Here is a 22,338-nt window from a genome sequence, read left to right on the forward strand (position 1 = left end):
ATCACTCAACCAGAAATAGAATTTCTTGGCTTGATCCAATCCCAGCAGATTTTGGGTATCACAGAGCTGACGGAAGCCGTTCTCCGACACGAACTCCGGAGGACGTCCGCAGCATCGGGTCCAGACTTTGTCGGGAGTTTGCCTGTCACACATGAACAACGCCGCGGAGATCACATGTTTTTGTTTACATCACATTGACACCTACGTTGGCTCTTATCACCGAAAGCTCTCCTTCTATCTGTTTTCTACATGTGTGGCTCCGCTTTTTGTAACTGACTTTTAACCAGAGGGTCTGTAAGTAGCTACATAGACAAACTGTCTGTTAGGACTGACCGACTATTTATAGATAAGAAATTATCTATGTGTGTTTGGATGCTAAATATCTTTTCCACTTGATGTTATAAAAGTGCGGTCGATAATTAAAGTCGTGGAAGCAGTCAGTGATATTTATAAAGGCCCAGACTGATATGGATGCTTGTTGTGTTGATGACGTTCTCAGAATTAGAAGCTGATCAGATAGGAATACCAGCCTTTATAAAGAATTTGTGAAAAATGAGCAAATTCTGGAACAAATCGACGCCTCCTCATTTCACATTTTCTCTTCCTGCTGCTTGAGCTTCTTTCTGCCCATTGAAGCCGACACAGATTATGGGGTACTCTCAAAAAGACGACCAATTGCTGCAAGCAGGATCGCAGCTGCAGCATCTTCATGTGTTTTCCAACTACACGATTAGAGAGAGGAGATATGTAATCATTTAAATATTTTTCTGTGAGTGTCAAACAAAATGTAAAAACACACACCTGCACACTTACGGAGTTAATGGACAGTTCTCGCAGACACTTGAATGAGGTTCTGAGGTTTAACAACATTCCGCTGTGTGGAATAAGCTACTTATTTCATGAAGATTTGAGAAGTGATCCCAAATGCAACTTGCATTCTGTCAGATTTTGTTAACATAAAAAAGAAAATGGTAGAATTTATTTCCCCATAATTGGACTGATGAAAAAAACACATCTCTGTAGTAGTTTTAACAGCATAAGTAACTTTATATACTTAAGATATCATATACTTTTTATCCCTTTTTGTAGCTGCTGTGGATGTTTTTCAGCTCACTTCTCAATCAGATTAAGTCATCCATTCAGATCAAATGAGAAAAATGGAAACGGCACACACTACGCAGGTCTGCGGGCGCTGTGAGACTCCACCTTGTTGAACTCACCCACTTCCCCTTAATCGCTTGAAGGCAGGAAGAGAGGAGAGACAGAAGAGGAAGAGACGCAAAGGGGATGGGCTTAGTGCTTTCATTTAAAGTTAGACAAAAGCAGAAGTGAGAAGTTTAGCAAAAAGTGATAGCAAAAGAATCGGAGGAGACTCCAAGAGAGAGAAAAGTAGGTGAGGGACTGCGTGCAGTCATGGCTCCGTGGACGAGGACCACCAAAGAGCGGTACGGTGTAGGTAAGTCATTATGCGCCCACATGTGTGTGTGAGACCGTGTGTGTAAGTGCATATACATGTAATTATAGTGTCTGTTGAAGTGTGATGGTAAACTAAAATAAGTATAAGAAAAATGGATGCCCATCACTTCCTGCCTGACAGGATGTGAGCAGGTGCTCATGGCCTCATTGAACTGTAGGATGTACACATCAGATACACTCCCGCCCCTAAAAACGAATTTAAATCCTAAAATGATATATTCACTGCTCAAGTTTTTGTGCTACAAAACAATTTAGAGCTGCAGATAAAATCACAGAAGTACCGTCATCCTAAGCTGATATGAGTGACAGTCGGCTCCATGCACAGCATGTTGCTAAGAACATAAATACTTAAGCTTGAAGTGAAATTATTCCTGAAAACTAACCTTTCTTTCTAGAAAGATTTGTTTTACCACCTGTAACAAATGATCTACTGTGTAAGTACGACCTCTCAGTAGAGTCGGTATCTGTTATGCGGGTTGAATCTGGTGGAGTTGCTTCCAGATATGCAATTCTCAAAAGAAGTCAGATATTTAGGCTCAAAGACCTGTAGCAGACGATGCTTTGATTTATTAGGCAATAAATTGGACTTAAAGTTTGTATCGTAGAAAATGAGGGGAGGCAGTTGTACCACTTGTATCTTAATGAATATACTCAGAAGCAACACGATGTCATGTTTGGTTTATCTTCTGTATCGAAGCTGAACATCTTCCTGGTCTGTGTGAGACTAAAACACAGGAAGTGAGGGAACAAGAAACGAAGCTTGAGGTTAAAGCTGAACAGCTGAAATCTGCAGAAAGAGCCGGTCGGAACGAAAAGTTGAAACAGCTTAATGTTGAGAATGTGAATATTTATGTCTGTGTGGATATAGAAATACATTTCTTTTTTTAATTCTTAATGTTTAGTTCACAAACTTTTAGATTGGGGACATCTAAACCTGTGAGCTATAGTGCAGACAGAGAGACACAAATAGTTTGACAGCTTTTTTTTTTTGCAACAATAATGCACTTTGCAGTAATGCAGTGTACAACAGCTGCTGCAAACACCTGCAGCTTTAATACTCAGACAGTAAACCACAGGTCATAACTGACCACTTTACACATTGCTGCTAAGTGATATTCAGAATAAATACAAGATGAGACTGTTCTTAAAGTCTACAACTTGAAACTATGTATGAAATTGTAAATGGTTAATAACTTGTAGCTAATTATTATTGTGCATTTGCATTATTTAACACAAGATAAGACTTTATCAATCCAGAAGGAAATTCACGTCAGTATTAAGTCTAAAAACACAAGTGAAAATAAGTAAAGTTTTAAGTGTATTTTAAATTGAATAAAAACATAAAGTGTATACAGAGTAATGCAGAACCAGTGACTAATATAAATAACAATAGAAGTGAGAATAAAACAATACTAAATACTAAGATAAGTAAACATTTAATGAAATGTACTTATTTTCTATTTGCATGTTCATTTTCAAACGGATGTTCCAACATTGTACAAAGGAGAGAGGAGTTGTTACTTATAATAATGCCAACAGGAGTTTTTATTTCACTTTAAGATTTTTGTCCATTGAAAGAGAGTTTCTCCTCTGCTGCTGGAGCTGTGAGCGATCATCACCACAGTCAGTTCAAATGTTTGCTCTCACGCTGCAGCCTGACGCCAACGCCGACTGTTGCCAAGGTTGCAAAAAACTGCAGAACTTCGCCGGCAAATCTAATTTGCTTGTGCCAACATTCGTATCATCGGAGTTCTCGGCTGGGTTCACTTTTTCAGCTGTGCCCTTCATCAGACTCTCGACGCTTTCTGTTTTTAGTGAAGTGGAATTTTATCGGGACTGGAGAGAAGCAGCTTTCTCTGGAGGTGGGAGATGCTGTTCACATCCAGGAAGCCTGTGAAGGTGAGAAAACCTCAAAACATCAACTAACATCATGGGATTCTCCTGAATAATCTTTCTATGTTTATATCTTTTATACATATAGATACTTTTTGATATTTTGCATCATGTAACATGTCCTAAAACAAACTGGTATTTCCCCATATTATAGGCAAACCTATTGTTAAAACTAGAATAGATCTCAGTAGAGCTCATGTCTCTGAGAAGGCCCAACATTCACCTTATGAAACCACATTTAAATTCACTAGATCCACATATTTTATTTGGATTTGCACCAAATTGCACCTGCTCATTGATATCACTCACCTAAACATGTCGGATTTCGATCAATATTTTCTATCCAAGATCTATTTATTATTACCTGGGAAATCAGTGAAAATGTAGAAATGTTAAAGAAAATGGAGTAAAACAATTCTGGATTTGCCCCATTTTCCAGATCCGCACCAAAGTTATAATGAGTTTATTCTTCAGCCATGTCCCATCGTTTCACCAAGTTTCATGGGAATTTGTTCAGCAGTATTTTGTAGAATCCTGCTCATAATCAAACAAACAAACTAACGGAAAGGGTGAAAGCATAACCTCCTCTGCGGAGGTAATACGTTATTGTGTATGTGCATATGCTTGTGTGCATGTGTGTCTGTGTGACAATGCTAAGATGTCATTGTGTCTTTCAGGGTGGTACAGGGGCTACTTGGCGAGGAACAAAACCCAAAAGGTAAGAGCTCTGATAGTTTAGCAGATAGGTCACAGCTATCAGTTAATTCATGTCCTCACACACTCATTCCTCTCTAGGGTGTGTTCCCTGCCAGTTTTGTCCATCTTAAGGAGGTGGTCATTAAAAAACGAGGGTGAGTGGAATAATAAAAAAAACGAAAAAAACAGCCTTTCTCTGTTTGCAACGTTTTTTTTTTGTTTGTGTTCGTAACATTTTGATTTGTGTGTGTAGAAATGAGGAGGTGGTGATGTTTGCAGAGATGCCCTTGGTGAAGGAGGTGACCACCACACTGAGGGAGTGGGGAAGCATATGGAAGCAGCTCTTTGCGGTAAAAACAAAACAAAAAAACAAATGGGCAAAACCACTCTTCGTGCGTGAGAGTGTAACACCATACGTCTTCCTGGTCAGGCCAATAGAGAGACGCGTGTGAAGCAGGTCCCGAGACTGATGTGGGAACTAATGGAGTGGCGTTCCCAGCTCCTGTCCGGCACTCTGCCCACGGACGAATTCAAGGAGCTCAAGCAGAAAGTCACCTCCAAGATTGATTACGGCAACAAGTACGTCTGCTCGAAAACAAACTCGCAGGCTTACACGTTTATACAACAACTGCTCAAGCCTGGACACTCTTAGTGTCCTCCCTCCTCTCACCCCTCTCTGCTTCCTCGTTTTCCACCTGTGCTTGTTGTCTCTTTCTTCACCTTCCATCAACACCCCCAACTCTGAACCCCATCCTCTCCTCCCGACCCCAGGATCTTGGAGCTGGACCAGGTCGTTCGAGACGAGGACGGGAACATTCTGGACCCAGAGCAGGCGAGCGTCATCAGTCTCTTTCGGGCTCACGAGGAGGCCACGGCCAAGATCAATGAACGCATCAAAGAGGAGAAGGTACAGACAGATGGATGAGACGGGAGTGTTTGGGTCTCCAGGAGCATAGAGAGGCTCTCGTTGGGGAATGTGATGGCAGATGTTGTCGTCATAATTCAATTTATTTAATAACTTTGCTGTGGTTTGTCCGCACTAGATTAGGATGTCTCCTAAGAAACCGCTCCCTCATTTCCATGGGTCCTATCCCTAAATGTAATTAAGTACGGTTGGAATCACTATCACGTCATATCATTCCGTTCTTTTCTTTTTGATTAGAACTAGTTAAGTTAGACATAATGAAATGTTCATGGTTAATACATTTTTCTGGCGCCGACCATATACGAATTCATTTCTTTGCAAATTTCCTTGCCTCCACCTTAGCCCCACGCAGCTCATTTCACATTTCAACACTGACTGATTAATAGGAAGAGAATCTACTCGTCATGATTTTCTTACTCATATATATTTCCTCTCTTAGAAAACCAATAATCTTGATGATGCAGCCACATCCCAGATTAAGGTTAATGTTACACCAGCTGATCCGATTTGTCGGGATCCTAAAATTAACTTTCTCTCCTGGCATTTTTTATTCTGTTAAAACTCTTGTTCCAACAACGTAACCTCCTGAAATGAATGTCTTCCGCCCGCAGTCCAACATCCAGAGGGACCACAGCGGGATCTCAGCACGGATCCAATCTTCCCCCACCCACAGCCTCTACGTCTTTGTCAGGAACTTTGTGTGTCGCATTGGAGAGGACTCCGAGCTCTTCATGTCCCTCTATGACCCCAACAAACAGACCATCATCAGGTAGCACTCCTCGTAATGCACACACTGAGACACACACACACACACACACACACACACACACACACACACACACACACACACACACACTCTGACACATGCACCGGCACACAGACACACACCCTCCTCCGTTCTTCTCTATTTCCTTGTGTCGATATCCCTCTCCCTCTGTTCTCGTCCTCTTTTTGTCACTATTGTTGAACCCCGCTAAGTTAGAACAATGCTCCGCCAGAAATAAGAATACATAAAACACAAATTATAGGGCAGCACATACTGACTGGCAGCGCTATGTGGAGTTTGACAGGGCTGATGCTAAGGCCTGTCACTCACTGTCTCTCTGGGTATATCAGTGACTCTGCCACAGCAGCTGGGAGTTTTAAGATAGACCCGGATGCATCACCTTCTTTTTTCAGTGTATATCCACCTTCCATTCCATCGTCTTGTACTTTCTTTGTCCTGATTTCTGATGATCTTCCACACAAAAGCATATTGAGTAAAAAAACAAAAACTGAACTGAAACACATCAGATCGGTGAATATTACCCATAATCCCCAGCTTCTTGAACCATTGATATTCTAAAAGGAATGGAAGTGGCACCATTCTCTCTTTTCTAAGTCAACGTACCATCAAACTCATTTTGAAGCTGCTATTTTAAAGGGAGTAAAAGTCGCATAGTGTCTCTTTAACACCCGGGAGCTTCCCAGTATAACCACAGCCATTTTCTGCTGCCACCGACTCAAAAATCGTTATTCTACACCCCTCTTCTTTCTACAGATTGTAGGGTTTCATTACTATTGTCAGTTTTGATTTGCCTCTCTCTCTGTACCCACACACGCTGATACATGCTCGTCAGAGATGAATGTCAGAAAAATGCCATTGACAATAGCAGGGATGTATTTTCAGTACTTGAATGTAAATTATTAGGCAGCAGCTCTGGGTATCATTACCAGATCCGCGTCTGTCAGAGCAGAACTGAAATTAAAGAAAAAGAACATGTCACGTCTGTAAACCTCACACAGTTCGCTCATGTGCGCCAGTCGAGCTGCCGCGTGACTCTCCTCTAAAGATTAGCACAAGATGAGGGAGGTAGAGAGTCCAGCTTTATCTGGGCCAAACACTCACTCCCCCCTGGACACAGACACCGTTTCTATCTTGTTTTGAGTCGTCGTTGTACGTGGAAATATTTACATGCCCCCAAAACAGAATTCACTTTGGTTCGAGTAAGTCTGCAGGATTTCAATAAGACGTGTTGTGATGTGATGTATTAACTTTTAGACATTCTTTGTGCAGTGAGAACTACATGGTGCGCTGGGGCAGCGAAGGATTCCCCAAAGATATCGACCTGCTCAACAACCTGAAAGTTGTCTTTACAGTAAGTGACCACAGGAGTGCACTGTCGCACTGTTTCTTTAAGACGCACACACAGAACACTGTATGCGTCCTTCTCTCTTCTTTCTCTCATCCTCTCCTCTCCTAATCGTCTGTCCCCAACTGCACTTCTCCCACTTCCTTTCCTTCTTTTGTTTTCGTTTCTCACTCTCACTCTCTTGTCTCCTTCCCCTTTGTATCTTTGTCTTCCAGGACCTGGGAAACAAGGATCTGAACAGAGAGAAGATTTATCTGATCTGTCAGATAGTGAGAGTGGGCACGATGGACCTGAAAGAGGAAAAAAACAAGAAGTGCACTCATGGTCTGAGGCGGGCGTTTGGTGTGGCAGGTACTTGAACTGGAGCCAATGTAATTAGTTTTTTGGTCAAAAGTGCATCTAAATTTCCAGTTTGAGCAGTAAAGTGATGCGCAGTATTTATTGTAGTTATCAGGCTTCACTCTGATAAGCTGCTGTGTATCTAATGATAGAGACAGGCTGATTCGTCTCACTGCGTCGCAATGTTTACACCACTTTATCCAACAGTAGCGTCCTTTAGCGGCCTCTTTAGTCTCTTTTACTCTTGTTCCCCAAAGGTCAGAGTAAATTTGTCCGAGTTATGAGCTGTTGCTGCTGCAGCCGCAAGTTTTATCACTGATATATTAAAGCAACACTGTCTAACTTTTACTGAGCATCAGCGCCCTCTGCAGCCACATGGGGTGATTAGTTCTACGAAGTTAATGGAGATAATGTAGAGAAAAAAACCAAACCCTATCAATGTGTTGAGTGTGGCTCTGAACTCATGATCCCTGACTTCCTGAACCAGTAGAGCTGCAGTAACAAACTCTGGTCAGAACTCTTCATATTTGCTATATATTTCTATTTTGAATATCGGAAACAAATGCTGATTCACTCGAGCTGCTTTCAGACATGCACTGAAATCCGCAGGTACTCAGTATTTTCCTCCAGAGGAGATGCATGTGTGAATGCAAAAGTCTGCGTGAGAGCCTCCGGATTATCTGCAGACTTTCTCCGCCTGGCCTGTCTGTAGGGGGTCAGGGGAATTTGATGTGAGAACACAGCGGATGATCTGTGTGTTTTCAAGGAAATCATGTGAACCATCAAACTCATATTTAAGCTGCTATTTTAAGGTAAAACAAGTTGCACGTTGCTGCTTTAACACCTGGGAGCTGCCCATCAAAACCATAGTCTTGTGACTTGCTGCCGCTGTCTCAAAAACTGTTTATTCTAAACCCTCATAAAATCGCACAGCCTGTCAGTGTTGACTGATCACAAGTTACCGTACAGACATTTCTATGGATTTTTCTCATCACAGACACATTTGTTTTCCCTTCTCTGCAGTGATGGACATCAGCGACATCATCAAAGGGAAGGCTGAATGTGATGAAGAGAAGCAGTACTTCATCCCCTTCTTCCCGTACGTCCTATTTCCCTCCTCTATTACACCACCTCTTCTCCATGTTCCTGTGACCTGCGAGGGGTGAAAGTGTCATCATGAGCACGATTTGGAGATTAAACGTTTTCCTGTGCGTTTCAAGTGTGCTTGTGTGTATTTGTTTGGCTCCAGGGTGGTCGCTGAGAACGACTTTCTTCACACCTTGCTGAACAAAGTGACCGCATCACGAGGAGACAGTGGCGGCCAAGGTAGCGTACCGCACTTACAGGCTGTGCTCTCTGTTTCCTTTTGCGTGTGTGTGTGTGTGTGCCTGTGTGTGTGTGTGTGTGTGTGTGTGTGTGTGTGTGTGTGTGTCTGTGTGTGTGTGTGTGTGTGTGTGTGCGTGTGTGTGTGTGTGTATGAGCCATGTGACCGCTCTGCCAATTTTAGCGGCCCGGTTCTGGCTGAAGGTTCCCACTGGACTGTGCTGCAGCCATTTGTGGTCAGATAAAATGGCCATTTCTCGCTGTATCCTCGCCTCCTCTCTCTGCTGCGTGTGTGAGAAAGAAGCACATTATCCTGATGGATCGCTCGCGCCCTTGAGCTCAGCGTTTTCATATTACTTACCCTTTATTTCTCCTTCTTCATCACCAGCCTCTAGTCCTTCTGCCCACTACCTCATGTTTATAGCCGACTTTGACAGCCCCTGTGGTTGACACCGACTCGTTCCACATGAACTGAACCCGAATGCAGGACTGCACTGTCCTATCGCTCAGTTCTTTAACCCTCGCCTCGCTCCTCAAGGCCCGGGGCACAACCTAGATATGAAAGGATCACTCGGACGAACAGATAGGGAGGGAGAACCCGAGGCCATCAGATGTCTGTTCTTAACATTACTCACCCTTAATCTCCCCTCCCTCTCACTTTGAGTGGCTGACACACAGTAACACACATTCACACTTTTCCCTGGAGGGATGTGTTTAGCCTTGAAAATGTGGGTTTGGGACTTAGTCTAGATTTTGCCAACTATTTTCCTAAAATGGCTCTCCCCCCTTTTTTTTGCTTTCAATTTCTGCCAATTTGAATAGCAACTTTTTTTACACATTTAATACTGTTATCTACAGGTTTAGATGAACACAGAGTGGATCTCCCTGGAGTTTTTGTGGGTCATTGAAAACATGTGAAGATTTTTTAAATCAGTCTGAATTATGCCTGTCTCTGAAATTCTTTGGTCATTAATTTGTTTTTCATTTGGATTTACTTACCTGCAGAGGGGAAATGAAAACATACTTATGTATTGCTCATTGGAAACAGCCTGGAGTGGCACTTCCATTCATGAATATTTAGTTCTATAAAGTTGTGGGAAGTATTAAATAAGATAAGATAAGATAAAACTTTATGGATCCACACACCGGGGGAATTCAGTTGTTACAGCAGCAGCCAAGTCAGAATTAGGGTAGACAGGATATGTTCTACACATATCCTGTGTTTACATGAGTTGGTTTGTGTGATCAGCTTTGGTCACTAATGGATTTGACAGTATTGTATATATAGCTGTTTACAGTACTTTAAACAAATCCTGAATAATTAATGAATGAAGAGGAACTCTTATTTAAAAGTTTATATAGGCCAGTCAGTATCAAGCTTTGTTAATATGGAAAAGGTTCTTTCCCTGAGAGTGAATATCTAGTAATGGAGTCCCACAATAACATTCAGCTATGTTTCACATGTTTTACTAATTTAATTTAATTCTGCAGATATGATCAAGTATATAACTTTAAACTAGTTTTTAAAATAAAAAGTAGTTTGAAGTTATATATCTGCGCGGAGGGATTGCAATCTATCATTATTACCTCTGCCAAGGAGGTTATGTTTTCATCCCTGTCCATTTTATTGTTAGTTGGTTTGTTTGCTTGTAAGCAAGATAACACAAAAACAACTGTACAGGTTTCCACAAAACTTGGACGAAGGATGAAGGATAGGTGCGAATTCAATTTTGGTGTGGATCTGCACCAGGAGAGTTTTTTTTTACAGTTTTTTGGGATCTTGATATCAAAAAAACTAAACCAGACACATTTACTTTGCTGATTTCTGTGAGTGTGTGAATTTGGTGCAGCTTGTTTGGATTTAAGGCGACAGTTGGGCCTCAGCGAATGAACAGACTTCCCTCTTTCTCTAACTTCCCCCCTGTCCAGGTCTGTGGGTCACCATGAAGGCTCTGGTCGGGGACATAGTTCAGATCCGGAAGGAGTACCCCCACCTGGTGGACCGCAGCACCATGGTGGCCCGCAAGCTGGGCTTCCCGGAGATCATCATGCCGGGAGACGTCCGCAACGACATCTACCTCACCCTGCAGGGCGGCGACTTCGACAAGTACAACAAGACGACTCAGAAAAACGTGGAGGTCATCATGTGGGTCTGTGATGAGGAGGGCAAGGTCATACAGGTGAGCTGCATGGAGAGATGAGGTCGGGGAGGGGCAGGGGGTGTTGGTGTGTTTGAACAGGACTGTAATTTGTGTGAAGGGGGATAGGTTTGTGTGTGTGTTGTTTGAGGGGGAGTTTGCAGGTGTGTGTGTGTGTGTGTGTGTGTGTGTGTGTGTGTGTGTACCGCGTTTCCTGTATTTCAAAGATTGAGGTGGTATGGGCCAGTGAGCAAGCACAACACTGATCAAACACTCACTCACCCTCTGTAGTCAGGGGCACATAGACGTGGCTTTATCTCAGAATGAAAATCCATGTTAGGCATAAATACACACACACACACACACACACACACACACACACACACACACACACACACACATACAAACATAAACATAAAATCCCTCAGCTCAATATAAAACATATATTTCTCTCCCTCCCTCTTTCGTAGAACTCCATCTGTCTGGGAGCAGGGGATAAGGCGGTCGGTGAGTACAGATCCGTCATCTACTACCAAATCAAACAGCCCCGCTGGATGGAGACGTTTAAGGTGTGTGTCAGTATTTGTTTAAGACACTTTTTCAATTTCCTCGACGATGTCTGGTTGTTGTACGGCATTTGCGATCCTCATTTCAACCCCAGAACCTCATTTTTTACCTTCGAAGTGTTAGGATTCAGTTGTTTTATGTTGTATAATAACACAAGACGTCCTCCAGGTGGCAGTCCCTCTGGAAGAAATGCACAGAATTCATTTACGCTTCATGTTCAGACACCGCTCTTCACTGGAGTGTGAGTATCAGCCCTCGTCTCCTCTCTCCATACGTGCACGCTCGTCACATCTCTCCTACAATCCCAGAGTGTATATATTGTGACTCTTTAAGGAACGAATGATTGGAGGCAATTTGGGAAATAACCCACGGCGTCATTACGCACCCCTGACCTGGTCTTCCTTCCTGCCATGCCGCAATTCTCCCCCCTCCCTCCCCCCTTCTTCTATTATTCCCCTGATGTGTTTCTCCCCCTGACCCGCTCCCCCTCGGTTCCGTTCACACGTCTTCTTCCCTTTTCAGCCAAGGACAGGAGTGAGAAGAACTTTGCCATGGCCTTTGTGCGTCTGATGAAAGAGGATGGGACGGTTCTGCAGGATGGACTTCATGACCTTGTCGTCTTCAAGGTCAGAAACAGAACTTTTGCATAAAGAAAAACAAACAAAAAAACTCAACTTAAAGTGTGTTCCGTGTCCTCTCCAAAGATTTTACATTTACCCAAATAAATGGTGAATTAGATAATTAAACTGAAAACCAGATTTTTTTTTAAAAGGTGGACGTGCAACTACTTAACTGTCACCCTAAAATGTCATCTCCCCTGACCCCCCGAATTTGCAGAAGAGTAACATTTGGCAGCCGAATAGCAGATCAATGTGCAGAGCTTTCAGACTTAGAAGGCCGATACAGAAAACAACACACAGTGATTCTTTCATGATGAAGAAAGGTCACAGCTCATTAACCAACAGGTTTTGGACGGAACAGCCCAACTACAACGAACCTGGAACATTTCTTTTTAAATGGCCAATCAAAAAAAGAGTGAAATGAATTGTAGGGTTTACAGATCACTGAATCATGCTCGGTTGTTTGCATAAAACATGGTAACAAAAAAGAGGAAGATAACAAAAGTTAATACCAGGGAAAGAATTTGTCATCTGTTGCATCAACGCAGACCTAAACATATAGTGAGTCCCCTGGATGGAAGATTATGGCCACCCAGACGGGCAGAGCGAAACCAAATAGATTTCCTGCCAAATGAGCCAGAGCTAAGATTGAATCCCTTATTGATTAAATGCCAAACGCAATGAAGATTAATTACTCGTGATTCACTCACAGACCCTCGGTGCCCTCTCTCGATTATCTCTGCGTTCCTCCCGATCTCCGTGCCACTCATGGCTTCAATCTTGTTGCCACAGCTTTCCCAACTAGTCGCTCTTTATTGCATCGTGGTGTGGCATTAAAAAGGGCGAGTCTTTGATTAATAATAATATCTTTATTTATTTGAGCGCTTCTCTAAACAAAGTGACATAGAGCTTTTAAAAAAAACACAAGTAAAAATGAATGAAAACAACATGAAAATCACAGTCATGAAAGAAGAAAATAAAACTAAAAATGTGACAGAAAGCCTTTACTGTAATAAAAACTACAATTGGTAAAAAGCCGGGAATCTGGTACAGTAAAAGTAAGTTTTAAGCTTTGATTTGAAAGAAGCTACTGAGTCAAACTGCCGTATTATTGTAAGCAGGGAGCTCCGTCAACCTTAGTCTTCAATTAAAAGGCCCCTGCCAGAGGATATCAATGTGTAAAATGATAAAAGTCTAAACTGTCTTTAGATCATCCAAGCCTGGTAGAGAGTGAACCAATGTAGGCAGAACATTTATCATAGGAACTAGGACCAGGGGGACATCAATCTTTCAACTGAAGATGGTAAATGTATGTAAGGATAAATGTTAAACAGATAGAATATGATCAAGCTGATAAATTAAATCTAAAGTTAAGATGCGGAGAGAAGATATCTTCTTTTGCCTTCTTTCCTTTTTGTTGACTCTATTCACCGCAGTTTTTTTTTTTTTTCAGAGCTTTATGTCTGAGAAGAAAAATACTGAGCCATTAATTGGTGTTTTTGTTTTTGGCCTTATTTTTCGAACCCACTCTGACTCCACTGTTTTCAAAGTTATGAGTTTACAAACCAAAGCTGAGTGGAAGTAGATAAGGCGCTGTGATCACATGGTGTTATGACAGTGGAAATGGTGACTTCAAATAGCCTAATAAATCACTGCAAGCCTGGAAAACCGTAGTGTCTCTCTGCTCCCACATCTGCATCAAGACTTTTTTTAAACACAGGAAATACAGTTCTTGTCCAAAGGTGCTGCTGCGCCACACAAACATCTGCGTTGTTGTCTCGTCATTGTCGGTTTAAAAAGATGACATTGTCCTCGCAGGGCGACAGCAAGCGCATGGAAGATGTGAACTCCTACCTGTCGTTGCCTTCGACGCGCCACCAACACAGCGACCTCCATAAGGGGTCAGGGCTGAACCGCAGCTCCAGCAACGTGTCCGGGTGCGGGGGAGGCCTGTCGGTCAGCTCCAGGGACAGCTTCAGCATCTCCACCCTGGTCTGCTCCACCAAACTCACCCAGAATGGTAGGTGTGCGTGTCGGGCAGGTGTTACACAATCACGTGACACCTTTTACGATGTTGTGTTGACACTAATAGACGTGGCAGGGCGAAGCATTTTAATTCAGAAACACACACACACACACACACACACACACACACACACACCTCTACACACAGAAGTTAAGGAAAGTCAGGGCAGGAGTTATGAGGAGGAGCGTGTTTGAAATTAAACCTGACACGTCAAAACATTAATTAACATCTTCTTTCTACAACGTAATAAGGCCAAGCAAAGACAATGAATCATCAGTTAGCTGTGACATTGGTGGAGGACAAATGCAGTGCTGAGCTGCAAGCTGGAAAACTCTCTGCTCCAGCGTTTAACTGCACTGTCACTTCATGGGCTAAATGCTTGGAATGTTTAGATTTTACTTTGGAAAATCAAGAAATTTTGGAGGTGAAATGCAGGGAATTTTTTTTGTCCTTGTGGTAAGAGGAACTGCTCCACAGGAAATACTGGCTTAAAAACCTTTAGGAATTTGTATTCATTCATTTACCAATTATTTTAACTCAGGTTAATACGTTACGGTATTGAAGAGTACAGAAAATAAACAAAACATTTCAAGACACTAAGAAAACACAAATAAAAAACAGTGAAATAGTAAATAGAAAGAGCAGAAGTAAAAGCCTTAGGAATAAATACAGCACAGAAAATTAAATGTAAAGCAAATGAATCAACTAAAACAAGGTTAGATGAGGTTAAAGAATTTAAGTGCCAAAGGGAAAAATAAGTGTAGTTTTAGATTGTTCTGTTTGTTATTCCATGTTGCAGGTGCATGATGAGAAAATCTGCATTTACCGAGCTCAGTTGGCAGTTAGTTACGAGGAACACAGACGAGACTCAAATGCTGTGAAGAAAATAATAACATATTAAACTTACAATTTTTCGACATTTGTAGCGAAAGAGATTCGGTCTTCGGTGTTAAACCTTGAGTGGATCCAGAAATATTTTTTTAAAAAGTCAGTCAGGCATTAACAAACCCAAGCTGAGGCTGTTATGGAGAAACAGACTAAAGTGAGGATGCCCTGAGGTGCTATCGCTTAGTCACGTCAAGAGCAGCACGGCAAAACCTCACAGCCAAATCTGCTAATGGCATTCATGTCCCAGTGCTTTTATTCACGTGCACTAACTGTAGGGGCCTCACCAGGGGGTCTTAGCGCCCAGCAATATGGCACTCAGCTGCACAGAGAGAAAAAGGACTTTAAAAACCAAGTTCACTGAACAATGTGAGTGAAAGAATAAGAACAAATGAACCACAAGGTCAAACAAAGCAAAAATAAGCAAAACAAATGAATGACAAAGCGGCAGCAGGTGAACCTGCAAAGATACAACAATGATCACTGTGCTGCATACAAATACAGTTTGATCTTGTGACCCCGCTCAGCCCCTCTGGAAAAGAGCTTTGAGACACGGGCCAGTCGGGAGTGGGCAGGGTTCAGCTCTAGGTTGGAATGGAGGCAGTAAACTAAGCAGGGAGTTTAAAAGGCTGGCTCGTGGATGTGAAGTGATGGCATTAACTAAATGCACTGCGTTTATGAAGCACTTCTCTGCTCTTAACGACCACGCAAAGCACTTCACAATCACCCACTTACACACATTCATAGGGAGGTTCTGTGTGCAGCGCTTTCCATTCACACTCTGACTGGAGGAACTGGGGATTGAACCACCAACCTTATGCTTAGTGGACGACCCAGTCTATATGACCAGAGGACCCCTTGTATCACTGAACACGACAGAGACGAGACAAATTGCTAAAAATAAAAGGGTTGAAAAGGGAGGTGAGGGCAGATAAGGGCAACGGAGACATCCAGGTGAGTCAACAATATGCTAATTAGGTCACTGTTGCATAAACTGTGTGTGTGTGTGTGTGTGTGTGTGTGTGTGTGTGTGTGTGTGTGTGTGTGTGTGTGTGTGTGTGTGTGTGTGTGTGTGTGTGTGTGTGTGTGTGTGTGTGTGTGTGTGTGTGTGTTCCAGGTATTATTTCAGGTATGATTTGTTCTCCTAATGGGGAGAAGAGATAGATTAAGTTAAGGTTAGGTTTAAGTGGCAAGTCGTAACTATGGTTAATGTCAGAATGTCCCCAGGAAATCAATGTAAGTCATTTTAATGTCCTCTGAAGGGGAAGTAAGTGTGTGTGTGTGTGTGTGTGTGTGTGTGTGTGTGTGTGTGTGTGTGTGTGTGCGCGTGTGTGTGCGCGTGTTACTGTCATAAGATAGTAAGCAGAGGATGGGAGGGAACAGTTTATATACTCTGGTTTTATTAGTGGGGAGTGTCGTCATTTTGTCCTACACACTCTGACAGGCAGCCACTCACTCACACACACTGAAGAGCGCATCCACGTCTACAAATGCAAACACGCACATACACTCCAAACACCGAGGTGCATCAGACACAGGTGCAGTGCAACAGCTGTTAGTGAGCAAGCCAGTCCATCACCATAATGAACATTATCCTGCATTATTAATCACCTGAACCACACACACACACACACACACACACACACACACACACACACACACACACACACACACACACACACACACACACACACACACACACACACAATGCTACCCATCAGATGCATGGTTTGGCTTACTAAGTCACAAATGATTGGACAGGGAAAGCAGCCAGCTTCGATTGGGCAGCTCTACAGAGACATGGAAATCTGTCCCGAGTCAAACTGTAGCAGAATTAATGACAGAAACTCCCATGATCCCACGCTTGTCCACGACGTTATTGTATCGATTGAGAGACCCCTAGTGGCCTAACTTAAATTTAATTAAATATAACACTTTAATGAAGACTTAAACTTTCCATGATGTAATCAATGTGTCTATGCCTTGTTTGGAATAATCAAGTAATTGTTTAGCGCACAAAATCCTCCAAATCTTTTCCAGAATCCATCGGGTATATGGATGTGTGCACTGTCTGTTCGGGTTTAGACAGACGAACGGAATAATATTGTCTCTGACTGTCTCCCCTCCAGTCGGCCTGCTGGGGCTGCTCAAGTGGAGGACTCGACCTGAACTCCTCAGAGAAAACCTGGAGAAGCTCAAAATCATCGATGGAGAGGAGGTGGTCAAGGTCAGTGTGCGTTCGAATACAAGTGTGTCTCTGGGTCGAGACGGGTCTGTGTGCGTTCTCACTGGACCTCTCCTTTGTCTCGTTTTTAATACGTGTGCATAGTTTCTGCAAGACACTCTGGATGCCTTGTTCAACATCATGATGGAGCACTCTCAGACAGACGACTACGACATCCTCGTGTTTGATGCCTTGGTAAGTGTGTGTGTGTGTGTGTGTGTCTGTGTGTGTTTACCCTTGTTTGTCTTGCTTTATCAACAGATGGAGCAGATTTTTTGACAGGCTGTCTCCAGGTGCATCTAGTCTCGACATCTCTGTGTCTACCTGTCCACCTGCTTCCAAATAAACACGTCTATCAGATGATTGTACACGAATTCCCGCCGGCCTTGTAAAAGTCTCCTGCTCCGTAAACATGTAACCCTGCCTGCGTTTCTGTGTGTCTCTCTTTTCCCTGCCAGATACACATCATCGGTCTGATTGCCGACAGAAAGTTCCAGCACTTCAACACGGTGTTGGAGGCCTACATCAAGCAGCACTTTAGCGCCACGTTGGCCTACAAGTAGGTTACGTCCTGGATCCGAAACCACTTCCCTATTTCTCTTCATTCAAATAACGCCATAAACAGCATATCTCCACCTAACACTGAGGAGAGGTTTAAAGTGTTTTAAGTGTTCTGACACATAAAGAAGCCCGAAAAAAAGTAATTAAACCTGCAAAAAAGCAAAATGCACCAAAGGAATTATGATCAGAGTCGAAAACAACACTAAAAAAGTCAGTTTGATCTTTAAAGTAAATTAAAAAAGCAAATGTTAATGTCTTGAGAAAAAACAAAACAAACCACAGCTCCTTTTTGAATCTGCGACATGAGACTTTACGATCAATTAAACTCACTGAGCATGTACAGTTGTTTCATGTGTAAATCATTTTACTGTGGGATTCATCAAACGTCAACCAGACACTGTAAATAAAAAATGCACGTAGACCCCATGTCTGGAAAGTGACGCTCATGTAGAAGTGCCTGCAATCTCTCAAATGACCAGCAGAGGGTGACTCCATTGGTTGCAACAAGGAAATGACCCAACTTCTCACTCGATTTTTAAACGTCAATAAATAATTTTGGAGTTTATGGTCTCAAGGGCTAGTTTCAAGTCTTCTACATTAAAGCATGATGTTCATTGAGAGTAAATTGGACGATAAAGCTCGGTATGCATTCGGGCGTAGATCCCATGTGGTTGACAGTTACTACCGTCCAGTGGCTGAGGGTCTTTAATACTATGGGCGGTAATAAACCGCATATTAACAAACATACACAACTGTACTATTGGCTGTTTCAGGCCATTCGAGGTTTTCATGGTTTTCTTGATTGCATTTTTAAGAAATTCTCCCATCTATTATAGATTGAACTCCCTGGATTCTACTCTCCATATTGCCTATCGAAAGAAAAGTACACCATTGGAAAAAAATCCATGCATAGCTCTGGTGCTTGTCCCAGTAGGAATCAAACACATAATCCTTTCAGGTTTGCCACACAAGTATTAAACCTACTGTCGTGATTTAAAAGTCATCTGCATATCGAATGTCAAGTAACTGATTACTGCGCTGTATCCAGATGCCACTGGAGGTCAGTGTGTGTGTCGCATTTGCACCAGTCGAGTGAAACGGATTAGAGTGTGTGTTTTTACTGTAACTCCCAGATAGCCGGAGCTTTAACCCTGGCTCCCAGTGGCATAACAGCTGAAGCACTCAGGCATGGCCCTCATACACTTCTGGCTTCTCCTCCTCTCTCTGTTAATTCACTTCACTTTAATTCAGTGGGCACTAGAGAAAACATTTGTTTGTGTTGCCAAAGCTTTAGTTCGGAAATTAAAAAACCTCTCTCCTGCATCTTTATTCCCCTCGCATCTTGCGTCTGCTCCTCCTCTGTTCTTTTCTTTGCCCAATTATCCCCGCCACTCTCCTCCTCTCGTAACTGCTCTCTTCTCCTCCTGTCTCCTCTTCACTCCATCTCTTCATCTGTCTCCTCATCACCCTCACTCCCTCCCCTCCCCTGCAGGGTCACTGCAGCTTAACGCCTGTCAGCACCGAGGCAGTTATGTAAAACTCTGACTCCCTCTCACTACATTTTAAACTCCCAATCTCTTGCTTTAAAAAGGAATAAATCCTCCTGTGCTTACCTTTTAAGCCATCTGCCAAAACAAAACAAAGTGGGACAGAATGGTAATGGTGTTGGTAATATTTTCAAGGTCGCCCTGATGGCAGTGAAACCAGATTAGAGTTTATTTTTTCAATGGAACTCTTATTGTTTAAGAGGATTTAAACCAGTTAGTGGGTTGCCATTTCATGAAAGTAGAGCCATCACAGATCCAGGTCTTATGCGTCTGTAGGCCTGCAGTTCAGTGGTTTATGATCTGTGCTAACATTGCACGTCATTGAGTTAATACAGTAGAAATGGTGACAGGTCATAAACTCAGACCGTCACCCTCTGCCACCCTCACCTCTCTCCACCGAGCTTTATTTCAGTGTGTGTGTAAAGACACATGTAAGGTCTGCATGTGTCGGAGAATTACTTTTCATGCCTCCGCACCAGATACTTCCAGTGGTCGTGTTTGTGAACACGATATCTCAAGAATGACTCAAGATAACTTCTTCAAATTTGTTTCAAACGTTCATATGGACTCAAAGATTAACTGAATTGATTTTTAGTGGTATAATGTCAAAGGTCAAGTGCCTCGTGAACATGATATCTGAAGAACGCCTTGAGGAAATTGTTTAGAGATTTTTATTCTTGTGTACTTTCTTTTTCTTCAAATTGGGTACAAACGTTCACTTGTACATTCTCTTGAACATGATATCTCAAATTTTACGTATGGAATTTCTTTAAAATTGACCAGTCGTCTTTTGGACGCAAAGATGAACCGATTAGATTTCAGTTATCAAAGGTCGAAGGTCACAGTGACCTCATATTCATCTGGAAAAAAATGTACGTAGTTTAAAACTGAATTGGTTGGCGAAGGCATAGAACCGCAGGGTGGTAATTCTAGCTTTGCCATGAATCTGAGGGCAAATACAAGTATCTGTAAGATGAGTGAAAGGTAGGCTACACCTTTTGAGGTGTGAAATACTATTTTGTGGTTTTTCCACCCTTCTGCCCTGTCTTCCTCTCTGTCCCTCTTTCACTCCCTCTGTTGCACTCTTTCTGCTCCATGGAAGTGAAAAATAGAGTTGGTGATTAACCTCCCAAACCTGTGGAACGTCAGAGAAGGAACGACAATTCAATGTCTGAATGATTTTGATTCCCTCTTTCATTAACTTTCTTATCACTCTTCTCTTTTTCTCTCACTTGTTTTCTTCCTATCACTCTCCCCTAGGAAGCTGTTGTCGGTGCTGAGGAGATATCTGGACGTGTCCAGCCGAGGGGAACAGTGTGAGCCCATCCTCCGAACCCTCAAAGCCCTCGAGTACATCTTCAAGTTCATCGTCCGTTCACGCATGCTCTACTCCCAGTGAGTGTATACGCAGCTTTTTGTGAACTGATCACTGTGATAATGACCTTTAATTGCCTTCTGAACTCATATTGATGCAAATAGACACACACACACACACACACACACACACACACACACACACACACACACACACACACACACACACACACACACACACACACACACACACACACAGAGCCCAGTGACACTGCACCGGAGTAATAGTTTTTGACAGCTCTGTGAGAATAGACTGCTGATTGCAGCACTAACGTTGCTAATAAGCATTGATGATGAAGTGCATCGTCCAAATGAGAGCTAATGACAGGGCAGCTCTGGTGAACGGGGCCGCCCACCGCACACAAAGTTCCTCCAGGAGAGACTTATGACACCCACTGTGCTGAGGCGCGAGCTGCACCATATGATAAGTGTAAACACCATTTGTAGCTGCAGTGCAGAAGTGAATGCTGACGGATCAGAAACATGAACATGATAATATAAGACACATGCGTGTTCTGAATTGATCGTTTCTGCCTGAATGATAATAGTATGAGTAATGTATGAGTTGTTGGACGGGGATTTGTGTGTGTGTATTATGTGTGTACTAATGTTTTATACATATTTAGGACCTTTCCCAGCATAAACACTGACCTTGTCAGGACCAGTAGCCCTCATGGGGACCAAAGCTCGGTCATAATGAGGCCAAACGTCATTTCTGAGTTCCCGGTGAAGGTCATGGGTTAGTCGTGAACTGTGGTGAGGATAAGGTTAGATCGCTCTCAGAATGAGTGTTATGAGGGGCAATAATGTTTTGTTTAGACTGGCCACAACGACTCGAATACAAAGTCAATACAAAGACCTGATAAGAATAGCTGCGCAGACCTGTGGGTGTGTGTGTGTGTGTGTGTGGATGTGTGTGTGTGTGTGGGTGTGTGTGGGTGTGTAATTCCAGTCCACTGGTCAATGAAGGTCCGTCTTTTTAATCTTCTAAAGGTCATGTTGTCTTTGTTTGTTGGAGTTGGTGTGTCTGTTTATTGATGTGGTGGGTTATTCATAGTGTGTGTGTGTGTGTGTGTGTGTGTGTGTGTGTGTGTGTGTGTGTGTGTGGATTTGTGGGGATGTATTGGTGTGGATTCACAAGAGGGCGAGTGTATTTGTGTGTGCGTGTGTATTTAAACATATTTGTCGGCATGTGTGAGTACAAACAAGCGCACACATAAGAATCTTTTAAGCATATGTCCTCTGTGTGTGTGTGTGTGTGTGTGGGTGTGTTTGCATCACAGTGTCACTCCATTGCTCCTCCATTGGCTCCACCCCCATTCCTCACCCTCCCACTCTTCTTCTCTCCTCCTGTGTCTGTCATCATCCAACCACTTGCAGTGGACGACTCCAACTTCCTCTGCATCTAAACTTTTCCCATCACATATCTCCTCCTGTAAGGCGTCGTCACTATAGCAGAGAATCTGGGATTCAAGGGAGCTGCCGGTGCTGTAGTTGCATCTGCTAGACTCCATCATCATCACCATCAGGACTAGCAGTCATTAATAGTTAAATAGGCAGCATCGAAGATTTATTAGCTTGTCAAACTTGCTTCGGAGCGTAGGAGCGTGAA

The 22,338-nt window shown here is 42.8% G+C and overlaps 1 protein-coding gene across 2 annotated transcripts in view; it reads left to right on the forward strand.

Annotated features, from left to right (window-relative positions):
- Positions 1-1,249: 1,249 nt before the first annotated feature.
- Positions 1,250-22,338, forward strand: part of LOC118112431 (dedicator of cytokinesis protein 2) — a 101,591-nt gene continuing 80,502 nt past the window's right edge. The window contains exons 1-22 of one of the 2 annotated variants that reach the window (XM_035161729.2): positions 1,250-1,456; positions 3,292-3,375; positions 4,047-4,087; positions 4,165-4,220; positions 4,319-4,415; positions 4,496-4,644; positions 4,837-4,972; positions 5,430-5,471; positions 5,602-5,759; positions 7,047-7,128; positions 7,338-7,473; positions 8,485-8,560; positions 8,711-8,787; positions 10,714-10,964; positions 11,393-11,491; positions 11,658-11,730; positions 12,012-12,115; positions 13,928-14,129; positions 17,150-17,247; positions 17,350-17,439; positions 17,703-17,803; positions 20,613-20,747. In XM_035161729.2, coding sequence (XP_035017620.1) covers positions 1,414-1,456; positions 3,292-3,375; positions 4,047-4,087; positions 4,165-4,220; positions 4,319-4,415; positions 4,496-4,644; positions 4,837-4,972; positions 5,430-5,471; positions 5,602-5,759; positions 7,047-7,128; positions 7,338-7,473; positions 8,485-8,560; positions 8,711-8,787; positions 10,714-10,964; positions 11,393-11,491; positions 11,658-11,730; positions 12,012-12,115; positions 13,928-14,129; positions 17,150-17,247; positions 17,350-17,439; positions 17,703-17,803; positions 20,613-20,747 — 2,330 coding nt within the window. In that variant the 5' untranslated portion in view covers positions 1,250-1,413. The remainder of the gene's footprint in view (positions 1,457-3,291; positions 3,376-4,046; positions 4,088-4,164; positions 4,221-4,318; positions 4,416-4,495; positions 4,645-4,836; positions 4,973-5,429; positions 5,472-5,601; positions 5,760-7,046; positions 7,129-7,337; positions 7,474-8,484; positions 8,561-8,710; positions 8,788-10,713; positions 10,965-11,392; positions 11,492-11,657; positions 11,731-12,011; positions 12,116-13,927; positions 14,130-17,149; positions 17,248-17,349; positions 17,440-17,702; positions 17,804-20,612; positions 20,748-22,338) is intronic. The other variant, XM_035161730.2, reaches the window with a different exon arrangement.

Source organism: Hippoglossus stenolepis, chromosome 7 (genome assembly GCF_022539355.2).
Source record: "Hippoglossus stenolepis isolate QCI-W04-F060 chromosome 7, HSTE1.2, whole genome shotgun sequence".
Lineage (NCBI taxonomy): Eukaryota > Metazoa > Chordata > Actinopteri > Pleuronectiformes > Pleuronectidae > Hippoglossus > Hippoglossus stenolepis.